The sequence below is a fragment of the Polyodon spathula genome, chromosome 53 (genome assembly GCF_017654505.1).
Source record: "Polyodon spathula isolate WHYD16114869_AA chromosome 53, ASM1765450v1, whole genome shotgun sequence".
NCBI classification, from domain to species: Eukaryota; Metazoa; Chordata; class Actinopteri; order Acipenseriformes; family Polyodontidae; genus Polyodon; species Polyodon spathula.
This window is the reverse complement of record NC_054586.1, coordinates 160,100-182,599: the sequence shown is the minus strand read 5'-3', so window position 1 is coordinate 182,599 and position 22,500 is coordinate 160,100. Positions and strand designations below refer to the sequence as shown.

Sequence of the window (22,500 nt, the reverse complement as noted above, 5' to 3'; positions counted from 1 at the left end):
GGAGCTCAGTGGTTAGATAAAGAAAGCGCTGGGCTGCAGTGTGGAAGGCAGTGGGTTTGAGGAGCTCAGTGGTTAGATAAAGAAAGCGCTGGGCTGCAGTGTGGAAGGCAGTGGGTTTGAGGAGCTCAGTGGTTAGATAAAGAAAGCGCTGGGCTGCAGTGTGGAAGGCAGTGGGTTTGAGGAGCTCAGTGGTTAGATAAAGAAAGCGCTGGGCTGCAGTGTGGAAGGCAGTGGGTTTGAGGAGCTCAGTGGTTAGATAAAGAAAGCGCTGGGCTGCAGTGTGGAAGGCAGTGGGTTTGAGGAGCTCAGTGGTTAGATAAAGAAAGCGCTGGGCTGCAGTGTGGAAGGCAGTGGGTTTGAGGAGCTCAGTGGTTAGATAAAGAAAGCGCTGGGCTGCAGTGTGGAAGGCAGTGGGTTTGAGGAGCTCAGTGGTTAGATAAAGAAAGCGCTGGGCTGCAGTGTGGAAGGCAGTGGGTTTGAGGAGCTCAGTGGTTAGATAAAGAAAGCGCTGGGCTGCAGTGTGGAAGGCAGTGGGTTTGAGGAGCTCAGTGGTTAGATAAAGAAAGCGCTGGGCTGCAGTGTGGAAGGCAGTGGGTTTGAGGAGCTCAGTGGTTAGATAAAGAAAGCGCTGGGCTGCAGTGTGGAAGGCAGTGGGTTTGAGGAGCTCAGTGGTTAGATAAAGAAAGCGCTGGGCTGCAGTGTGGAAGGCAGTGGGTTTGAGGAGCTCAGTGGTTAGATAAAGAAAGCGCTGGGCTGCAGTGTGGAAGGCAGTGGGTTTGAGGAGCTCAGTGGTTAGATAAAGAAAGCGCTGGGCTGCAGTGTGGAAGGCAGTGGGTTTGAGGAGCTCAGTGGTTAGATAAAGAAAGCGCTGGGCTGCAGTGTGGAAGGCAGTGGGTTTGAGGAGCTCAGTGGTTAGATAAAGAAAGCGCTGGGCTGCAGTGTGGAAGGCAGTGGGTTTGAGGAGCTCAGTGGTTAGATAAAGAAAGCGCTGGGCTGCAGTGTGGAAGGCAGTGGGTTTGAGTAGCTCAGTGGTTAGAGAAAGCGCTGGGCTGCAGTGTGGAAGGCAGTGGGTTTGAGGAGCTCAGTGGTTAGATAAAGAAAGCGCTGGGCTGCAGTGTGGAAGGCAGTGGGTTTGAGTAGCTCAGTGGTTAGATAAAGAAAGCGCTGGGCTGCAGTGTGGAAGGCAGTGGGTTTGAGGAGCTCAGTGGTTAGATAAAGAAAGCGCTGGGCTGCAGTGTGGAAGGCAGTGGGTTTGAGGAGCTCAGTGGTTAGATAAAGAAAGCGCTGGGCTGCAGTGTGGAAGGCAGTGGGTTTGAGTAGCTCAGTGGTTAGATAAAGAAAGCGCTGGGCTGCAGTGTGGAAGGCAGTGGGTTTGAGGAGCTCAGTGGTTAGATAAAGAAAGCGCTGGGCTGCAGTGTGGAAGGCAGTGGGTTTGAGGAGCTCAGTGGTTAGATAAAGAAAGCGCTGGGCTGCAGTGTGGAAGGCAGTGGGTTTGAGGAGCTCAGTGGTTAGATAAAGAAAGGCAGTGGGGGCTGCAGTGGTTAGTGGAAGGCAGTGGGCTGCTGGTGTGGAAGGCAGTGGTTTGAGAGCTCAGTGAAAGCGCTGGGCTGCAGTGTGGAAGGCAGTGGGTTTGAGGAGCTCAGTGGTTAGATAAAGAAAGCGCTGGGCTGCAGTGTGGAAGGCAGTGGGTTTGAGGAGCTCAGTGGTTAGATAAAGAAAGCGCTGGGCTGCAGTGTGGAAGGCAGTGGGTTTGAGGAGCTCAGTGGTTAGATAAAGCTGGGCTGCAGTGTGGAAGGCAGTGGGTTTGAGGAGCTCAGTGGTTAGATAAAGAAAGCGCTGGGCTGCAGTGTGGAAGGCAGTGGGTTTGAGGAGCTCAGTGGTTAGATAAAGAAAGCGCTGGGCTGCAGTGTGGAAGGCAGTGGGTTTGAGGAGCTCAGTGGTTAGATAAAGAAAGCGCTGGGCTGCAGTGTGGAAGGCAGTGGGTTTGAGGAGCTCAGTGGTTAGATAAAGAAAGCGCTGGGCTGCAGTGTGGAAGGCAGTGGGTTTGAGGAGCTCAGTGGTTAGATAAAGAAAGCGCTGGGCTGCAGTGTGGAAGGCAGTGGGTTTGAGGAGCTCAGTGGTTAGATAAAGAAAGCGCTGGGCTGCAGTGTGGAAGGCAGTGGGTTTGAGGAGCTCAGTGGTTAGATAAAGAAAGCGCTGGGCTGCAGTGTGGAAGGCAGTGGGTTTGAGGAGCTCAGTGGTTAGATAAAGAAAGCGCTGGGCTGCAGTGTGGAAGGCAGTGGGTTTGAGGAGCTCAGTGGTTAGATAAAGAAAGCGCTGGGCTGCAGTGTGGAAGGCAGTAGGTTCGAGGAGCTCAGTGGTTAGATAAAGAACAAGAAAAGGTTGTTTTGCAGTTATTAAGAAAGGATGTAATTCGAAACGGCATTTTTCCAGCTGCCTGTGTCCAGGCTGACATTATCACGAGGGGGTGTTTTAAATACCGCAGGGAGACTGACAATAGAAATGTGACAAGCAGTCTGGGAGGTGTTTGTTTTTGAGGCTCCTGTCTACAGCAGCTCTGAGCTCTCTACATAGCTGGCATTCTGATCAGCATAATGATGACTGAGTGGCTGACAGCATAGGGAGAGATACTGCCCTGGATTATATATAATTAGCTACAAATTGTTATTCAGGGGCAGGGCGAGTCCATTACCCTCAATGGGGTGGATCACTAATGACCCCCCTGCAATTTTACCAGGTGGACTGTTCCGTGCTGTTGAGTGACAGGCAGGTAAACAACATCACAGTAATGGGCAGGTCAATTAGGGGGCAGTTATTTAATTTCGGGGTAAAGCTTACTAACCCACAGGGCAAATATTTGGGGAGGAAGGAAGAGGCGGGGGTGAGTTGGAAGAGACCCCCAGCAGCACGTTGATTGAATCTCTTTTTATTTTCAGTAAATCTTTAAGGGTTAGTTTACACTTTCTGTCTAACATGCTTTACCAGACCTCTCTGTGCTTTACAATGCTTCCCTGTGCTTTACCAGACCTCTCTGTGCTTTACAATGCTTCCCTATGCTTTACCAGACCTCTCTGTGCTTTACAATGCTTCCCTGTGCTTTACCAGACCTCTCTGTGCTTTACAATGCTTCCCTGTGCTTTACCAGACCTCTCTGTGCTTTACAATGCTTCTCTATGCTTTACCAGACCTCCCTGTGCTTTACAATGCTGCCCTATGCTTTACCAGACCTCTCTGTGATTTACAATGCTTCCCTGTGCTTTACCAGACTTCTCTGTGCTTTACAATGCTTCCCTGTGCTTTACCAGACCTCTCTGTGCTTTACAATGCTTTACCATTGAGGCTAGGTAAATGAAAACCACGACAATCAATCAGTTGATTATGCAATTTAATTGTGTTTATTAAAAAAATGTCTATTAAACTCCTAAACAATTAATGATAACGATCTGGCTGTATTGATAAGGTCATTAGGCAGTTAAGCTACTGACTGCTGAGAGATTGTCCTGAGAGAAATAATGAAAGAAAAATACTATTAAAAAGCACAGTGAAGATAATGAACCAGCCCCCTTCTCAAAGCACAGTGAAGATAACGAACCAGCCCCCTTCTCAAAGCACAGTGAAGATAACGAACCAGCCCCCTTCTCAAAGCACAGTGAAGATAACGAACCAGCCCCCTTCTCAAAGCACAGTGAAGATAATGAACCAGCCCCCTTCTCAAAGCACAGTGAAGATAACGAACCAGCCCCCTTCTCAAAGCACAGTGAAGATAATGAACCAGCCCCCTTCTCAAAGCACAGTGAAGATAATGAACCAGCCCCCTTCTCAAAGCTTACTGCTATGGTATCCCCCTGGTAAAAGCACAGCACAGTGTGGTAAAGCACAGAGAAGATAATGCACCAGACCTTTTCTAAAACTCTCACGAGCTAGAAATGCATTTAAATAGCTTTCTTTAAACAAAAAAAGACCCATAACGCCTCCCCCCCCCTACACATTTGTAATGAATAGTACAGGAGCAGCCCTCACCTCCCCTCCTCAATAGACACCCCCCCAGGCACTTCTTTCAACTCTCAGCCCATTTCCTGGCCCCAAATTCCTCAGCTGGGTCCCAACAGGATTTAACAGAGGCCCTGGCTAACAGGGCCTATTAACCCCACCCCAGCCCTGGAAAGGAGCTGCAAGAACCCACCAGGCAGTCTTTTTATAGGCCAGCCAGCCAGCCAGCCAGCCTCCCTGAGCCTGCATTCACACAGCCAGCTGCGCTGCTGTACCAGTGAGGCCCCAGCCCCCAGCAGCACCCACAGGGTTTTCGTTAGGCTGCTGTTTTTGCTCACCTGCTTTCTCTGAAATCTCTGTGTTTGTGAGGACCTGGCGTTGTGTGAACGTGCCCTTGTGGAAGTTTCCCTCGGGAAAATAAAGCACAGCACAGTGTAGGCACAGTGCAAGCATGGGGAAGCATAGGCAAGCATTGCAAACACAGTGCAAGCATGGGGAAGCATAGACAAGCATTGCAAACACAGTGCAAGCATGGGGAAGCATAGGCAAGCATTGCAAACACAGTGCAAGCATGGGGAAGCATAGGCAAGCATTGCAAACACAGTGCAAGCATGGGGAAGTGATTACCAGTGGCGCTTATCAAAGAGTCCCACAGTAAAAGCACAGCAAACTGAGACACAGCACAGGCAAGCATTGTAAAGAATGGCAAGGCATGGGAAAGCACAGGGCAGCACCTATCTTTCTGTGTGTCTGATTCTCTCTATCTATCTGTCTATCTAAATGTATTATAATTCAAATAAAATCACATAATTGCGGTAACGTTTCAGTTTATTTCCACTGCTGACGCAGCGAGGCCACTCGGAGAATCAGATGGGCTGGTTCACTAACACAGGAGAATCAGTCAGGATCAATCAACACCTTGTCAACACCGCTAACAAAAACACACCTTCTGAACCACCCTGCCTTCCCCAATATCAATCAGCACTCAGAGAGGGGAGGGTTAACCCCCCCTCGCCTCTCCACTCCTCAGTGTTTATAAAAACAAAGCCGGCTGAAACCCGAGGCCTGCTTATCAGCAACAAGCCAGGGCCTCAATTTGCATGAGAATCAACCACAGGCTGGTTTCCTGCTCGGTGTTGCCTTATAGTTAATCCCGTCTCCTGTGAGCGCTTCACTGTGTCTACAGAGAGGCAGCCAGCAGGCTCCTTTAATGCCTTTGTTGTGAGAAAGGGCTGATGGGGGGGCGGGGGGGTGGAAGCAGTGCTGGAGGTCCTTTTGCTGCCCGTTTGTGCGTCGGTGTTGGTGTCAATGTCTGTGTGTTTTGTCTGCTGACAATCTGTCTTCTTAAAGGCATCGCTGCTCTCTTATCTGATTCTATTGTGAGAAATTGACCCCCAGGGTCGCGAATTGAATTGATCGTTAGCAAGCACAGTGCGCTACCGTGCCATTGGAGGAATTTATTATTATTATTATTATTATATTATTATTATTATTATTATTATTATTATTATTATTATTATTATTATTATTATTATTATTATTAATGAGTCATTTAGAAGGTGTTTTTTATCCAAAGCAAGTTACAGAGACTAGGGGGCGAGCTGTGCATCACAGCTGCTGCTGCAGAGTCTCTTCCAATAGGACCGCGTTTGTTTTGAGTCTCGTCCGAAGGACGGAGCACAAGGAGGTTCAGTGACTCGCTCGGGGTCTCACACAGCGAGTCAGTGGCTAAGCTGGGATTTGAACCTCCTTATTGAGAGTCCTGCTTGGCTAGAGTATTGTATTCTAAACTTTACATACTCCGGGGGGGGGGGGGGGGGGGGTCTCTAGTAACAGGGTCGTTTGTTGTGTAGAAATTTGAATCCTCCAGCTCTGTCTGGGAAGCGAAGCAAAAGCCGGCGCTCTGAATCGAAAGCAATTTGATTTGCAAATCGACCGGTCGCAGCTCTTCTCTACCTGAGAAAAACGAAGAAAAGTTTGCTTGTGGAAATAGAACAATTAAGAGTTTTATAAAATTGTAATAAAAATAAATAAATCCCTTTTTTAATGCTGTTTTGATTGTGAAATGTGAAAACTAAGACTATATATATATATATAAAGTCACGACAGATCGCAATGACAGAATTTTCTGTTAATTACTCTCAAGGGATGGCGAACGTGTTTTAAGGAAGTGTGCCCCCCCCCCCCCCCCAGGCTGGCATCACTGTGTGTGCGTCATCCTCAGCCACTTCCTGCTCCCTCCCTGGTTTCAACATCAACAAGCAGAGACTCAAACACACAGTGAAACACACACACACACAGACAGAGACATACGCACAGACACACACACAGAGACACACACACAGACACACTCAAACACACAGTGAAACACACACACACACAGAGACACACAGTGAGTCACACACCACAGTGAAACACACACACACAGTGACATACGCACCAGTGTGACACACACACACAACACACACTATGGTGTGTGTTGTGTCTCTGTCTGAAAACACACTCACACACACAGTGAGACACACACACACACACACTTGTGTTGTCAAACACACAGTAAACACACAGTGACACACACACAGACACAAAACAGCCAGCACAAACACACACAGTGTCTCTGTGTGTGTGTCTGTGTGGAGTACAGTGGACACACCCGCACAGAGAAACACACACAGTGTGGTGCGTCAACACACAGTCACAATTGTCTCTGTCGTGTGCAGAGCACATTTGTGTGTCAGACACCACACAGAGTGTGACATGTCGCACAGACTGACACACAGGACAGTGACACACTCACACACAGAGACTGTGTCAGTTGTGTACCACACACAGACACACTGTGTCACACACAGTGTATGCGTGTCACTGTCTCAGGTGTCTGTTGAGACAGGTGTCACTTTGTGTCACAGTGAAACATTACGTGTACGACACATGTACTTCCACACACACACACAGAGTACACAATTAAGACACAGTGTGAAAGACTGCTTCACCAAACTCAGTTCGTCTGTCTGTGCAAAGATTACGAATCACGGAAAGGACAAGCAATCAGGGTAGTCACAAAAATTGCTCTAGTGCCTTCATCAGTGTTATTGAAAATAAACTGAGTCAAGCAGACAGGCGTTTCTAATGCTAGTGCCTTCATCATTGTTACTGAAACTAGAAGAAACCGAGTCCAGCAGACAGGAGTTTCTAATGCCAGTGCCTTCATCAGTGTTACTGAAAATAAACTGAGTCAAGCAGACCAGCGTTTCTAATGCTAATAAGTCAGTGTAGTCAGCAAATGAGAGGACGCTCAGTTATCTCTCCTCTCTCCCTCTCCCTCTCCTCTCTCCCTCTCTCCCTCTCTCCTCTCTCCCTCTCCCTCTCCCTCTCCCTCCCCCTCTCCCTCTCCCTCTCTCTCCCTCTCCTCTCTCTCTCCCTCTCTCTCCCTCTCCCTCTCCCTCTCTCTCTCTCTCTCTCTCTCTCTCTCTCTCTCTGTTGTTTTCTAGCAGCACTCTGTCTCTAGCAGGAGTCACTGTGCTCCTGGTTTGTTTGTTTTTTGTTTTTGCACTTGGTGGTCAAGGGACTTTGAAATTGGTCCGGCAGTAAACTGGGGAATGTTACTGGCGTCCGGTCAAAGTGAGAGCACTAATAAAAGACACCAAACTGGACGGGGGGGGACGGGGGGGTCCACAGCAAGGAATTTACACCCCCTTGCGATGTGCTTGCTCACACACACACACGATTCTCAACTGCTATAGAAAAGGAGAGAGTCCTGGAATAAAAGCAGGTTGTAAACTCAGAATTGCCCTCAATCACCCGGCTCTCGGCACACAAGCCAAGCACATTTTATTCCATCCTTTCAACTTTTTAACTAGATTTTTTCTTTTACTTTTTTAACTGCGTGTCATAAACTGAAGTTGTTGGGTTTTTTTGATGACTCCAAGATAGCATTTGTCTCCTCTCTCTCTCTCTCCCTCCCTCTCTCTCCCTCCCTCTCTCTCCTCTCTCCCTCTCTCTCCCTCCCTCTCTCTCCTCTCTCCCTCCCTCTCTCTCTGTCTCTTCCATTGTAACTGCAGTTCCAGGCTTCATTTAAGGTGGTATGGCTGAATTACGACAGTTAAGGTGGTACTTGGCTTGTCTGTGACTTAATTGCTTCCTGATTTCGGTGATTTGAAACCTCAAAAGCTCCCGGTTTGATATGGAAGAGGACTCCAAAAACAGAGAAGTGAAATCAAGAACTAGAGAGGCCAGCTGCCACTCTATAGCAGCAGCTTCATTCCAGTGCTGGTGTTAAACTGCAGCACAGCGTTGCTGGGCTCTATCGCAGCAGCTTAGTGCCTGCAGTTTAACATCGCCATTCTATATTACAGCATCATTGCAGCTGCAGTTTGAGATACTGGGGCGGCTGTGCTGTGCTGCTGTAGAGCTGGGGTCAGCATTGTGCCCGCACTGGGGCGGCTGTGCTGTGCTGCTGTAGAGCTGGGGTCAGCATTGTGCCCGCACTGGGGCGGCTGTGCTGTGCTGCTGTAGAGCTGGGGTCAGCATTGTGCCCGCACTGGGGCGGCTGTGCTGTGCTGCTGTAGAGCTGGGGTCAGCATTGTGCCCGCACTGGGGCGGCTGTGCTGTGCTGCTGTAGAGCTGGGGTCAGCATTGTGCCCGCACTGGGGCGGCTGTGCTGTGCTGCTGTAGAGCTGGGGTCAGCATTGTGCCCGCACTGGGGCGGCTGTGCTGTGCTGCTGTAGAGCTGGGGTCAGCATTGTGCCCGCACTGGGGCGCTGTGCTGTGCTGCTGTAGAGCTGGGGTCAGCATTGTGCCCGCACTGGGGCGGCTGTGCTGTGCTGCTGTAGAGCTGGGGTCAGCATTGTGCCCGCACTGGGGCGGCTGTGCTGTGCTGCTGTAGAGCTGGGGTCAGCATTGTGCCCGCACTGGGGCGGCTGTGCTGTGCTGCTGTAGAGCTGGGGTCAGCATTGTGCCCGCACTGGGGCGGCTGTGCTGTGCTGCTGTAGAGCTGGGGTCAGCATTGTGCCCGCACTGGGGCGGCTGTGCTGTGCTGCTCCCGCTCTGCCCTCCTTTATTCCACAACCCCACAGAGCCACAGCTTCCTTTCGGGGAGGATTTCCTGACTGCTCTGAAAGTGAAGAGTCCAGCTGTAGAGCCACTGCAGCGGAGGCCAGCTCTCTGAATGTCACTTCAAAGGCATCGATTGAGAGAGAACAGCAAAAAAAAGTTGAGTTTCTCACGAGTTCAACCGAAAATCTGCGCTCAAAGCACAGTGCTGTAGCAGCACCTACTTTCCCAAAAGAGATTTGTAAGTGGGATTGTATTGTTTAAGTGAGATGTACGAGAGATATTTGTAATATGGACCAGCCAGTGCTTGCCTGCTCTGTTCAATTCTAGACAAGCTGGGATCCACAAAGAAGGATTCCTGAAAACGTTTTGGAGAAACGGACACTAACTGGACTGCCAGCCAGTCCCGTCCCGAAGTGGAGGATGTGCTTCCCCTTTAAGAAATTAAATGTTTTTTTTTTTTTTTTACAAACTTAAAAAAATTCTCTCTCTCTCTCGCTCTCTTTTTTTTCCGGAGATCGGAAAGTGTAATTCTGGCCAAGAAGTAAATTGAAAGCAGGTCTGGCTTCATCTCTTTGATGTTGGGGGCAGGGCAGTAGTATACTGTAGCTGTGATTCACTACACTGTGCTGAGCTTTTATTGTGGGAAACTTTTATAAGGGTTCATTTACCCTGTTTTTAATATTCAATACCATACCTCTGTGTGCTTTACAATGCTTCCCTGTGCTTTACCAGACCTCTCTGTGCTTTACAATGCTTCCCTATGCTTTACCAGACTTCTCTGTGCTTTACAATGCTTCCCTATGCTTTACCAGACCTCTCTGTGCTTTACAGTGCTTCCCTATGCTTTACCAGGCCTCTCTGTGCTTTACAATGCTTCCCTGTGCTTTATCATGCTATCACTGTGCTTTTACTGTGGGAAAGTTTTTTAATATGCTTTACCGTGCCCTTCTTCAGCTGTGTGGAAAGAAATGTAAATCTATCTATCTATCTATCTATCTATCTATCTATCTATCTATCTATCTATCTCCTGTACACAGGGACAGCACCCAGTTGCAAAGTTAAATCCCCAGAACTCTGCAAGATTACTCGCGCTTCCTAGACCGCTCTCCCTGGTTTCTAATTGGTTAAAGCATCACGCGCATTCAAGTGTCTCGTTTCATTCCTCTGAGCTCTCAGATCTGCTCAAGATAACATGTGTGTGGACCAGAGGGTGACGTGGAGGACTGGAGCAGTGCTGTGGTGCTTGCAGGGGAGAGCGAGACCAGCTCTGAAATCAAACGGAGAAGAGCTAGAAATCTCCTTTCTTATTTCCAATTCCCTAACAAGATTAACTGTCAGCTAAAAATGAACGTCTGTCCCTGCATCCCTCTCTCTCTCTCTCTCTCTCTCTCCTCGCTGATGAAGGCGCTAGCATTAGAAACACCTGTCTGCTGGACTCTGTTTCTTCTAGTTTCAGTAACACTGATGAAGGCACTAGGAAGGCATCTGTTTCTTTCCGGACAAGTAACTTGAGCCACGAACTGAAGGCGCAACTACTTCCGAAATCGGTAATCTTTGTGACAGACGACACTGAGAACACAAAGAAGATTTCAAAGTCACTGATGACTACTTCGAATGATCGTCCCCTCTTTGCTGGACAGCCTGTTTCTTCTTTCTTCTAGTTTCAGTAACACTGATGAAGGCACTAGCATTAGAAACGCCTGTCTGCTGGACTCGGTTTCTTCCAGTTTTGCATTAGAATTCAGATTGAGCTTTTTGAAGGCTGCACTAATGCAGCCAGTACCTCAAATCACTGTCACTTCTTTCACGCTGCATCCAAACTGGAGCTGAAAGCAGGAGCAAGATTCTATTAACTTTCTGATCTGTCATGAGAGGTCCAGATTAGCTGTTTGCTAGCATCGTCACGCCCCAGTTTTAATTACAGTTAAGAGAGCCACAGAAACAGCTTCTCTGGTCAGTGGGCTGGGTGAAGCTACTGTGTTTCATTTTCCAAAAAGCTACAGCAAGCAGAGGATTGCCACACCGATACACAAGGGCCCCGTTAATACAATACACTCTGGTAACCTTGGCAGCCTCTTTGGAACAGAGTTAATGCACCAGGCATCTTTATACAGGCAGCAGAACCCAACACAGTGAAGTACAGCGCTGGTTTCAATACATAAACACAAGACTAACTTTAACCTCAGCTTTGTGACTTCATTCCACTCCACGAGCGAGCGTTCATCGCGCGCACCAAACAAATACAAGCAGGTACAAGGGGACCCAAATATTTTCACTGTGGGGAAATGAACGCTGGGAACAAACCATGCACCAGTAAGCCCCAGCAGATCCCAGTTCATCCCAGTAAAGCAAAACTAAACCAGTACTTTTTGTTTTCCTTCTTTTTTGTCAACTGTGGGGAAAAGATAAGGGCAGAGCGAGACCCCGCAATTCTGGGAGGCGCCCACCCAGACAATCAAACGCAAGAGATTTATTAATAATAATAATAGAAGACAGGAGTGTCACTTACACTGTATGCTGGCTGTCCCGGACCAAGCAAAGGGGTCCAGCCCCCCAAAACAAGGGCTGGCCCTCCGCAGCATGCAGGAACCCCGATTGGTGACGTCATAGAGCTGCCTGTGGGGCATTCCGAATGTCTCCATGCAGTCGAACATGATTTATAAAGGGGGTCCCCGAAATTAAAAAAATCACTGTATTCTCACTGTGCAAGCCTCCTGGCTTCAATCCCTGTGTGAAAATGCTGCTGTCAATGAAAGAGAGATTTCCCTGCAGATTCAGATATCTCCCTCGCCCCCCCTCTCTCTCTCTCTCTCCCTCTCTCTCTCTCTCTCTCACACACAGTGATCCTCACCCTGCTGTGTCATGGAGCTGAATAACAAGCTTCGAGGGATCGCCGTGTCTTGAGCAGAGGAGGGGCGAACCATTGTCCAGAAACAGGAGGGGGGGGGGGGGGGGGAGGGGGGAGGGAGGGGGCAGTGTGTGGCTAGGTGTCTGGGCTGGAACCACAGACCGATTTCCTCATTCTAACAGAGCTCAGAAATCTAAAAAGCGATTCTTCCTTTCCTTTTGAAGAGAGGGAAGGAATGCAGCTAACACATGTGAGAGTTAAAAAGATCAGAAACTTTTCAAATTGTTTTTCTCTTCCTTCTCCTATCTACCTCTCTATTTCTCTATATGGTTAGTTTTAAATAGCAGACCCTGATATTGATGAGAGACAGCCCTCTGAAATGTCTTTATAATATACAGCACTAGACCCTGATATTGATGAGATCCAGCCCTCTGAAATGTCTTTATAATATACAGCACTAGACCCTGATATTGATGAGATCCAGCCCTCTGAAATGTCTTTATAATATACAGCACTAGACCCTGATATTGATGAGATCCAGCCCTCTGAAATGTCTTTATAATATACAGCACTAGACCCTGATATTGATGAGATCCAGCCCTCTGAAATGTCTTTATAATATACAGCACTAGACCCTGATATTGATGAGATCCAGCCCTCTGAAATGTCTTTATAATATACAGCACTAGACCCTGATATTGATGAGATCCAGCCCTCTGAAATGTCTTTATAATATACAGCACTAGACCCTGATATTGATGAGATCCAGCCCTCTGAAATGTCTTTATAATATACAGCACTAGACCCTGATATTGATGAGACACAGCCCTCTGAAATGTCTTTATAATATACAGCACTAGACCCTGATATTGATGAGATCCAGCCCTCTGAAATGTCTTTATAATATACAGCACTAGACCCTGATATTGATGAGACACAGCCCTCTGAAATGTCTTTATAATATACAGCACTAGACCCTGATATTGATGAGATACAGCCCTCTGAAATGTCTTTATAATATACAGCACTAGACCCTGATATTGATGAGACACAGCCCTCTGAAATGTCTTTATAATATACAGCACTAGACCCTGATATTGATGAGATCCAGCCCTCTGAAATGTCTTTATAATATACAGCACTAGACCCTGATATTGATGAGACACAGCCCTCTGAAATGTCTTTATAATATACAGCACTAGACCCTGATATTGATGAGACCCAGCCCTCTGAAATGTCTTTATAATATACCGCACTAGACCCTGATATTGATGAGACCCAGCCCTCTGAAATGTCTTTATAATATACAGCACTAGACCCTGATATTGATGAGATCCAGCCCTCTGAAATGTCTGGATGCTCATCCAGATTTGAACCCCACTCCTCCAGAGGAAGGTGAAACCCATACTCTGTGCAGTAGTGGAGCACCGACAGTATTTGTGTGTGTGTGTAAGATTTCTCCGAGTACCTTGTGTCTGTTCCCTGTCTCCTGCACCCTCTAGACCAGGCTGATTGTGAACAGCGAGGCTGCTGGACTCTGCAGCTCCACACACACACACACCCCTCCCTGGGAGTGCAATGGTACGACCCACTTCCTGTGAATCTGTGCTGCTGTGTCTGCTTGGAGTAAACACAGAACAGGACACTCCCCTCTCCGTCTCTCCTCTCCATCTCTCCTCCCTCTCTCCCTCTCCTCCTTCGCTCTCTCACACCCCCCCTTCAGTTCCAGACTCCTCACTGTTTCATAACAGAGTTCAATATGCAACGATACTTCATACCCTCTCATTCTCGACAGCATCTCATCCCTGCTTTCTCCCTCTCTGTCTCTCTCTCCTCTCTCCTCTCCCTTCCCAGTTCAGTAATACATCTTCCTCCTAATTCAATTCACTCGCTGTACCCATCTCTCCTATTAAATTGTTGTTGCTGTCCCTCTCTCTCATTTAATTTAATATCTACCGTTTGTGCTCCCAGCTCTCCCCTCCCTCCCCCTCTCTCTCCCCATCCCTTCATTCTCTCTCTCCTCTCATTCTCTACAGCACCTCATTCCTCCTCTCTCTCTCTCTGTGTAGCACCCCATCCCTTCATTCTCTCTCTCCTCTCATTCTCTACAGCACCTCATTCCTCCTCTCTCTCTCTCTGTGTAGCACCCCATCCCTTCATTCTCTCTCTCCTCTCATTCTCTACAGCACCTCATTCCTCCTCTCTCTCTCTCTGTGTAGCACCCCATCCCTTCATTCTCTCTCTCCTCTCATTCTCTACAGCACCTCATTCCTCCTCTCTCTCTCTCTGTGTAGCACCCCATCCCTTCATTCTCTCTCTCCTCTCATTCTCTACAGCACCTCATTCCTCCTCTCTCTCTCTCTGTGTAGCACCCCATCCCTTCATTCTCTCTCTCCTCTCATTCTCTACAGCACCTCATTCCTCCTCTCTCTCTCTCTCTCTCTTTTTTTCTCTTTCCTCCTTTTCAATTCAAACTGGCTTTTTTGGCATGACATGAAAAAAAAAAAGAAGCAATTTTGTTGCCAAAGTGCACGCATGGCATAAACAACTAAAATCTATAAGACTTTTCTCTCTCTCTCTACAGCACCTCATCCCTCCATTCCCCCCTCCCTCCCTCCCTCTCTCCTCCTCCTATTCAATCACCCTTTATTTAATGTATTGATTTAGTGGCACTGAATCTGTAATGCACTGCAGGATTTTTCCAGCGAAAAAAGTTAGATGAGATATATAATACCGCCCCCCCTCCCTTCCCAGTTCTTGTTCCAGGGAACGGGAAGGGTGAACTTTATTCAAACCCCCCCAGAGAAAACTAACCTTCCGATGAACCAGCCCTGCCTCTCTGCCTGCCTGCCTGCCTCCCTGCCTGGCTGCAACACTAATGTACAGCAGACCTCTCGCAGCTCCATAGCTTTCTGTATAGGCTTTGCTGTGGTCCCTCTCTCTCTCTCTCTCTCTCTCTCTCTCTCTCTCTCTCTCTCTCTCTCTCTCTCTCTCTCCCTCCCCTCTCTCTCTCCCTCTCCCTCTCCCTCTCCCTCTCTATGGTAAAAATCGAATGCATTAACAGGCATTTCGAATGGGGGAGCTGCAGGCTGCAATATACTGTACCCCCCCCTCAGACAAACTTGCAGTCTCGACTTGGGGGGGGGGCGCTGTAGGTCACAGCGTTTTTTACTTTTTCTCATGTTTGTCAAACTTCGCTATGATTCTTAAAAAATAAAAAACATTCATACACATAAATTCTGTTATCTTACAGTTTCTTGTGTTGATTAAAATCGAGTTTTAAAAGTCTCTCTCTTTCTCTCTCTCTCTCACACACCTTGATGCAATTACTCTCCCCCCATCCCGAGGGCAGGAAGAGAGGGGGGGGTCTCTTTCCCTCCCTCCCTCCCTCTCGCTCTCTCCCCCTCTCTCCCCCTCTCTCCCTACCTCTCTGTGCTTTACAATGCTTCCATATGCTTTACCAGACCTCTCTGTGCTTTACAATGCTTCCCTATGCTTTACCAGCCCTCTCTGTGCTTTGCAATGCTTCCCTATGCTTTACCAGCCCTCTCTGTGCTTTACAATGCTTCCCTGTGCTTTACCAGACCTCTCTGTGCTTTACAATGCTTCCCTATGCTTTACCAGCCCTCTCTGTGCTTTACAATGCTTCCCTATGCTTTACCAGCCCTCTCTGTGCTTTACAATGCTTCCCTATGCTTTACCAGCCCTCTCTGTGCTTTACAATGCTTCCCTATGCTTTACCAGACCTCTCTGTGCTTTACAATGCTTCCCTATGCTTTACCAGACCTCTCTGTGCTTTACAATGCTTCCCTATGCTTTACCAGCCCTCTCTGTGCTTTACAATGCTTCCCTATGCTTTACCAGCCCTCTCTGTGCTTTACAATGCTTCCCTATGCTTTACCAGCCCTCTCTGTGCTTTACAATGCTTCCCTATGCTTTACCAGACCTCTCTGTGCTTTACAATGCTTCCCTGTGCTTTACCAGACCTCTCTGTGCTTTGCAATGCTTCCCTGTGCTTTACCAGCCCTCTCTGTGCTTTACAATGCTTCCCTGTGCTTTACCAGACCTCTCTGTGCTTTACAATGCTTCCCTATGCTTTACCAGACCTCTCTGTGCTTTACTACACTGCTGTGATTTTTCTGTGGGAAACTTTTGTAAGGGTTGCTGCAGAGAAAAATGGGGAGCGAGAGAGGAATGGGGAAAGGGAGGGAGGGAGGGAGGGAGTCCCGTCTCTCAGACAGTGCCTGTTTGTGTGTCGGACTGGTGGAGCTGACAATAACCAGACCCTGCTGAAAGTCAGAGAGTGCGAGGCTCCCTCCTCACCCCTCTCTCTCCTTTCCCCCTTTCAGTATGCTGTCTCTCTCTCTCTCTCTCTCTCTCTCCCCCCCCCCCCCCCCCTCTCTCTCTCTCTCCAGGCTGGCAGACAGTCTGCTCATATGTGGTTTTTGGCCACACCCCTTTCCTGTTGCCCCACCCCTCTCCATTGCGCTCTCTCGGTTCTGCACGCGCTCAGTGCGGTCTGAGGGACTGACTGGGCTGGTTAGTCAAGATTCTTAAACCTCTCTGTCTCTCTCTCTGTCTGTCTCTCTCTCTCTCAGCAAGGCACAACCTCCATTTTTAATATATATATCTATATATATATATGCAGAGATGGTAATAAGACTCCTGTTGCTCAGCAGATTCACCCAGTCCAGGTTTTACTATGAGCTTGATTAGCCCCAGTGTATTAGTAACATGTTCAGGTGTGTCTTATTAAACACACAGTAAACACAAACGAGGTCCTATTACAAGTGACTCTGCAGCAGCATACCCCCTAGTCTCTGTGAGTCGCTTTGGATAAAAGCGTCTGCTAAATGAATAAATAATAATCATTTTACACTACCAGTCGTTCTTTTGTTCCCGCCTGAAATCTATCCCGCTCACTGGGAGGGAGGGAAGCAGTGTGGCTCTAGTGGAGCTGAGGAGGGACTGGGAGGGAGGGAGGCAGTGTGGCTCTAGTGGAGCTGAGGAGGGACTGGGAGGGAGGGAGGCAGTGTGGCTCTAGTGGAGCTGAGGAGGGACTGGGAGGGAGGGAAGCAGTGTGGCTCTAGTGGAGCTGAGGAGGGACTGGGAGGGAGGGAGGCAGTGTGGCTCTAGGGAGCTGAGGAGGGACTGGGAGGGAGGGAAGCAGTGTGGCTCTAGTGGAGCTGAGGAGGGACTGGGAGGGAGGGAAGCAGTGTGGCTCTAGGGAGCTGAGGAGGGGCTGGGAGGGAGGCAGTGTGGCTCTAGTGGAGCTGAGGAGGGACTGGGAGGGAGGGAAGCAGTGTGGCTCTAGTGGAGCTGAGGAGGGGAGGGAGGGAAGCAGTGTGGCTCTAGTGGAGCTGAGGAGGGACTGGGAGGGAGGGAAGCAGTGTGGCTCTAGTGGAGCTGAGGAGGGACTGGGAGGGAAGCAGTGTGGCTCTAGTGGAGCTGAGGAGGGACTGGGAGGGAGGGAGGCAGTGTGGCTCTAGTGGAGCTGAGGAGGGACTGGGAGGGAGGGAGGCAGTGTGGCTCTAGTGGAGCTGAGGAGGGACTGGGAGGGAGGGAGGCAGTGTGGCTCTAGTGGTTAGAGAGGAGGGACTGGGAGGGAGGGAAGCAGTGTGGCTCTAGTGGAGCTGAGGAGGGACTGGGAGGGAGGGAGGCAGTGTGGCTCTAGTGGAGCTGAGGAGGGACTGGGAGGGAGGGAGGCAGTGTGGCTCTAGTGGAGCTGAGGAGGGACTGGGAGGGAGGGAGGCAGTGTGGCTCTAGTGGAGCTGAGGAGGGACTGGGAGGGAAGCAGTGTGGCTCTAGTGGAGCTGAGGAGGGACTGGGAGGGAGGGAAGCAGTGTGGCTCTAGTGGTTAGAGGGAAGCAGTGTGGCTCTAGTGGAGCTGAGGAGGGACTGGGAGGGAGGGAGGCAGTGTGGCTCTAGTGGAGCTGAGGAGGGACTGGGAGGGAGGGAGGCAGTGTGGCTCTAGTGGAGCTGAGGAGGGACTGGGAGGGAAGCAGTGTGGCTCTAGTGGAGCTGAGGAGGGACTGGGAGGGAGGCAGTGTGGCTCTAGTGGAGCTGAGGAGGGACTGGGAGGGAAGCAGTGTGGCTCTAGTGGAGCTGAGGAGGGACTGGGAGGGAGGGAGGCAGTGTGGCTCTAGTGGAGCTGGAGGGACTGGGAGGGAGGGAAGCAGTGTGGCTCTAGTGGAGCGTGAGGAGGGACTGGGAGGGAGGGAGGCAGTGTGGCTCTAGTGGAGCTGAGGAGGGACTGGGAGGGAGGGAAGCAGTGTGGCTCTAGTGGAGCTGAGGAGGGACTGGGAGGGAGGGAGGCAGTGTGGCTCTAGTGGAGCTGAGGAGGGACTGGGAGGGAGGGAGGCAGTGTGGCTCTAGTGGAGCTGAGGAGGGACTGGGAGGGAGGGAGGCAGTGTGGCTCTAGTGGAGCTGGGGAGGGACTGGGAGGGAGGGAGGCAGTGTGGCTCTAGTGGAGCTGGGGAGGGACTGGGAGGGAGGCAGTGTGGCTCTAGTGGAGCCGAGGAGGGACTGGGAGGGAAGCAGTGTGGCTCTAATGGTTAGAGCTGAGCGCACACACACACACACACACACACACACAGTGCAGTGGCGTTTTGGGCTCGCACCCAAGTCCCTCCCCTCGAGTTTTAATAAATAAAGAAGTCGTATGAAGGGGTCTTTGTGTCGGTCGTGTTCAGCAGCACACTCAGCTTTGCTTTATTTATTTTTTCTAAACTGTTTTGGTTTTTTTTTTTTCGCCCCAGAAAAAACACTGCATTGATTTAAAAACACTAAAAATTCCATTTACTCTCGACCCACGAGGGAGGGGCAAGGGGCGAGGGGGGTAATTTCTGCTTGGCTCTGACCGTTAGATCTCTCTGCGGGACGGACTGCATCACTGCGAGTGCAGGACAGCTCCTGTTTGTTTTTTTGTTCTTTTTTAGAAGCTCTGTTCCGTTCCTGTTTGATTGCTTTTAGCTTTGGTCCCCCCCCCCCTCCCCACAGGAGAGAGTCAGTCTGCAGCAGCGTGAGCAAGCAAGCGAACCAGCAAAACCACAGAGAGGTGTGATTAAACCAATACACAGAGACACACTGAGAGAGACACTGAGAGAGAGAGAGAGACTGGTGAAGTGCAGTTAATGCACTCGGAGAAGTCCTTTCCGTGTTTTACAAGCAGCCTGTTAGAGGTGCTGTGTTTGGATACTCCAGTGCCAGGTTTTATAGACGGCGCGGAAAAACACAAGAAAAGCTTTGTCAATGCTATCTGTAAAATCATAACAAAATACAATCTGTTTAGAATTAAAACTCCTGTAAACCAGACTCTCTCTACCCCTAGAACTGTACATCACAACTGAGAGAGAGAGACACAGAGAGAGACTGAGGTGTGAATAACATCAATACACAGAGAGATTTCAAGACTCACTTAGCTGTAATTGAAGCTGTAATTGAAGCCTGAGGCACAGGTGGGTGTGGCCCACAGTCCTATCTGTAATTTTTATAATGCAAATATTTTGTATGAACCCAAATGATATTCAGTAGCAATGCAGGCAGACAGTGGCACTACAATGCACAAGCATAGGGCAGATACAAGGGGTGAGGCTGCCATTGGTAGAATGGGACCACAGTGTACCAACTATACCCTTCCTCAATGAGCTGTGGAGACGAGCGTTTCTAATGCTAGTGCCTTCATCAGTGTTACTGAAACTAGAAGAAACCGAGTCAAGCAGACAGGCGTTTCTAATGCTAGTGCCTTCATCAGTGTTACTGAAACTAGAAGAAACCGAGTCCAGCAGACAGGCGTTTCTAATGCTAGTGCCTTCATCAGTGTTACTGAAACTAGAAGAAAGTCCAGCAGACAGGCGTGTTGTGTTGTTTTGTTCTCTGGTGCAGCAGGATGTGATCTTGGCTTCAGGCACATTAAGAGTTAAATAGTTGCACTCGGAATAGCAGAAGGATTAGCTAGTGCTCGGGGGGGGCGCGTGATTGACAGTTGAAAGGACAGCTCCGAGCTACAGCATGTCTTGATTTGAACAAGAAGGAAAATAAAATATGTGTGCATGCGCGTGTGTGTGTGTGTGTGTGTGTGTGTGTGTGTGTGTGTGTGTGTGTGTGTGTGTGTGTTTGTGCGCAATGATCCCATCCCCCTGATTTGAACAAACCCCCCCCCCCCTCTCCTCTCCTCTCCTCCCCTCCCCTCCCCTCCCCTCCCCTCCCCTCCCCTCCCCTCCCCTCCCAGTAGCCTCCCCTCCCAGTAGCACCTGGACCCAGAGCTTGGGAATAATTACCCCCAAAACCAGGTGTGTTCACGGGGTCACTCTGACATCAGCCTCTCCATTCTTTATTCACAGCCAGGCAGCATTACAGTGTATAATAAAATACTCACCAGAGCTGTTCACACTACAGGGTTAGGGGTTTTGTTTTTTTTTAAATATCATTTAGAGTAAGTCAGTGGTTCAATGTTTTTGTCTTTTTCATTCTACGTCCTTAAAAAAAAAATAAAAACCTATTTTAATAATTGAGTTATTCTTTGGCTTAACTTTTCACAAGTTGTTTTTGTGGCACAAACTGTTTTTTTTTTAAAGTGCATGGGCTTTGGTGGCGCCCTTGACTGGTACTGTGTTGTAAAGGTGAGGGAAGGACAGCGCTTCTTATTTTGAAATCTACACATTAAGGAACGGGTTCGTTTAATAGCGGCCGATATAAAGGCAGTTAGGAGTGTCAGCACAGCCCATAATACTAAACACACTAAAACAGAGAGCTGAACACACAGAGAGCTGAGCACACAGAGAGCTGCACAGACAGAGAGCACAGACAGAGAGCTGAGCACACCAAGAGCTGAGCACACAGAGAGAAGAGCACACAGAGAGCTGAACAGACAGAGAGCTGAACACACCGAGAGCTGAGCACACAGAGAGCTGAGCACACAGAGAGAAGAGCACACAGAGAGAAGAGCACACAGAGAGAAGAGCACACAGAGAGCTGAACACACAGAGAGAAGAGCACACAGAGAGCTGAGCACACAGAGAGAAGAGCACACAGAGAGCTGAGCACACAGAGAGAAGAGCACACAGAGAGAAGAGCACACAGAGAGCTGAGCACACAGAGAGCTGAACACACAGAGAGAAGAGCACACAGAGAGCTGCACAGACAGAGAGCTGAGCACACCAAGAGCTGAGCACACCGAGAGAAGAGCACACAGAGAGCTGAGCACACAGATAGCTGAGCACACAGAGAGCTGAACACACAGAGAGCTGAACACAGTTTGCCAGTTGAGTTCAGTCTACTTACACAATGCCGCCATTTCTTTCTGGAGGTCCGCCCCAAATCTGCCAAAGAAGCTCCCATTGGCCAGCAGGTCGAAGGGGGAGTGGCTCCGGATTGAGTTGAAGGCGAATGGGTAGACCGCAGGGGGGAAGCTGGTCATGTGACCCACCTGGCCAGCCGACGCACACAGGCGCTCCCGGTTAGTAGCCATGGCAAGCGGATGGACAGACGGACCTGAGGTAAGAAGGCACCAAGGTGTGTGTGTTTTTAAGTTTGTGTGCGTGCGTGGGTGTGTGTGGTTTTGTTTCGTATTGTTTGTTTTTTTAGTTGCAGTTCGTTGTTGATTTTGCTGTCTGTCTGTCTGTCTCTCCGTTGTCTGTAATTTTCCACGATATGAGGCTGTGATGAGGCTGTGTGGAGTCTGTTGATATCCTTCCCTTTGGAGAGAGAGAGAGAGAGAGAGAGAGAGTTAGCTAGCTACAAAACCAAAATTCCTTTTAATGATGTAAACATCTGTCTTATTTCAAGAGAGAGATTTTATTAAACTCGACGGCAATAACAACACATAAGAAATAAACAACAAGCCATTGAAGTCTCCCAATCGGAACCCATGTGAAGGGAACGGACAGCGCCCTTCGGGTACCGCTGCTAAATATCACAGCAGAGCGGCGCCAGCCGCTTACCTATTATTCCATTACTGGGACGGAGCCCTCCGTAGAAATCGGGCTGACGATCCGGGCAGGGTCTCCGGGGTCGATCGCGCTGATTCACCCTTCAGAGTTAAACGAGGGAAGAAACAGCTGCTTGGGTTTGTGATGATGGCTGCTTCTCTGAGCCTCTGTGGAGGGCAGCGATCCACACAGACCCCAGCAGCTGCTGCTTCACTCCTGTCACTCTGAAGGGTGAATCAGTCCACTCAACAGCAGTCAGCGACCCTGTCCTGTGGAGAGCTCGCTCCTCATAATCGTTCAGCTCTATATATCAACACTCTGCCCCCTAGTGGATGTATATATAGAAATATATATAAATATATATATATATATATATAAAGATCGATAGATAGATCCCGTATTTGTTCAAAGTGGTCCTAACTCCGTCCACCCATTGAAAGTGCTGCAGAAGGGGGGTTTAATACACTCTGGTGTTCCTGCTGTATTTAGAGGTGAGACATGATTCAGAGAGCCGCACTGAGGCTACAGGGAGAGGAAATCGCCACACCGTGTATTGCACTAGGGGTGTAGAGTAGAGGCTGGTTGTTCTTTTTCAATAATATAACTTCTATTGAACTGTGGCAGTGCTTGCATAACCTGGAAAGACAGAGAGGTAGAGGGAGGGAGGGAGAGAGAGGG

At 49.2% G+C, this 22,500-nt stretch overlaps 1 protein-coding gene across 5 annotated transcripts in view; it reads right to left on the bottom strand.

Moving 5' to 3' along the window:
• The window catches only part of rarga (retinoic acid receptor gamma a), a 37,269-nt gene that overhangs the window by 7,215 nt on the left and 7,554 nt on the right, over positions 1-22,500 (bottom strand). For 2 of the 5 annotated variants that reach the window (XM_041239233.1, XM_041239234.1), the window contains exon 2: positions 21,176-21,588. In XM_041239233.1, the coding sequence (XP_041095167.1) occupies positions 21,176-21,362 (187 nt within the window). In that variant the 5' untranslated portion in view covers positions 21,363-21,588. Of the gene's footprint in view, positions 1-11,554; positions 11,912-20,270; positions 20,364-21,175; positions 21,589-21,834; positions 22,030-22,500 lie in introns of those variants that run through there. The other 3 variants (XM_041239235.1, XM_041239237.1, XM_041239236.1) reach the window with 3 other exon arrangements.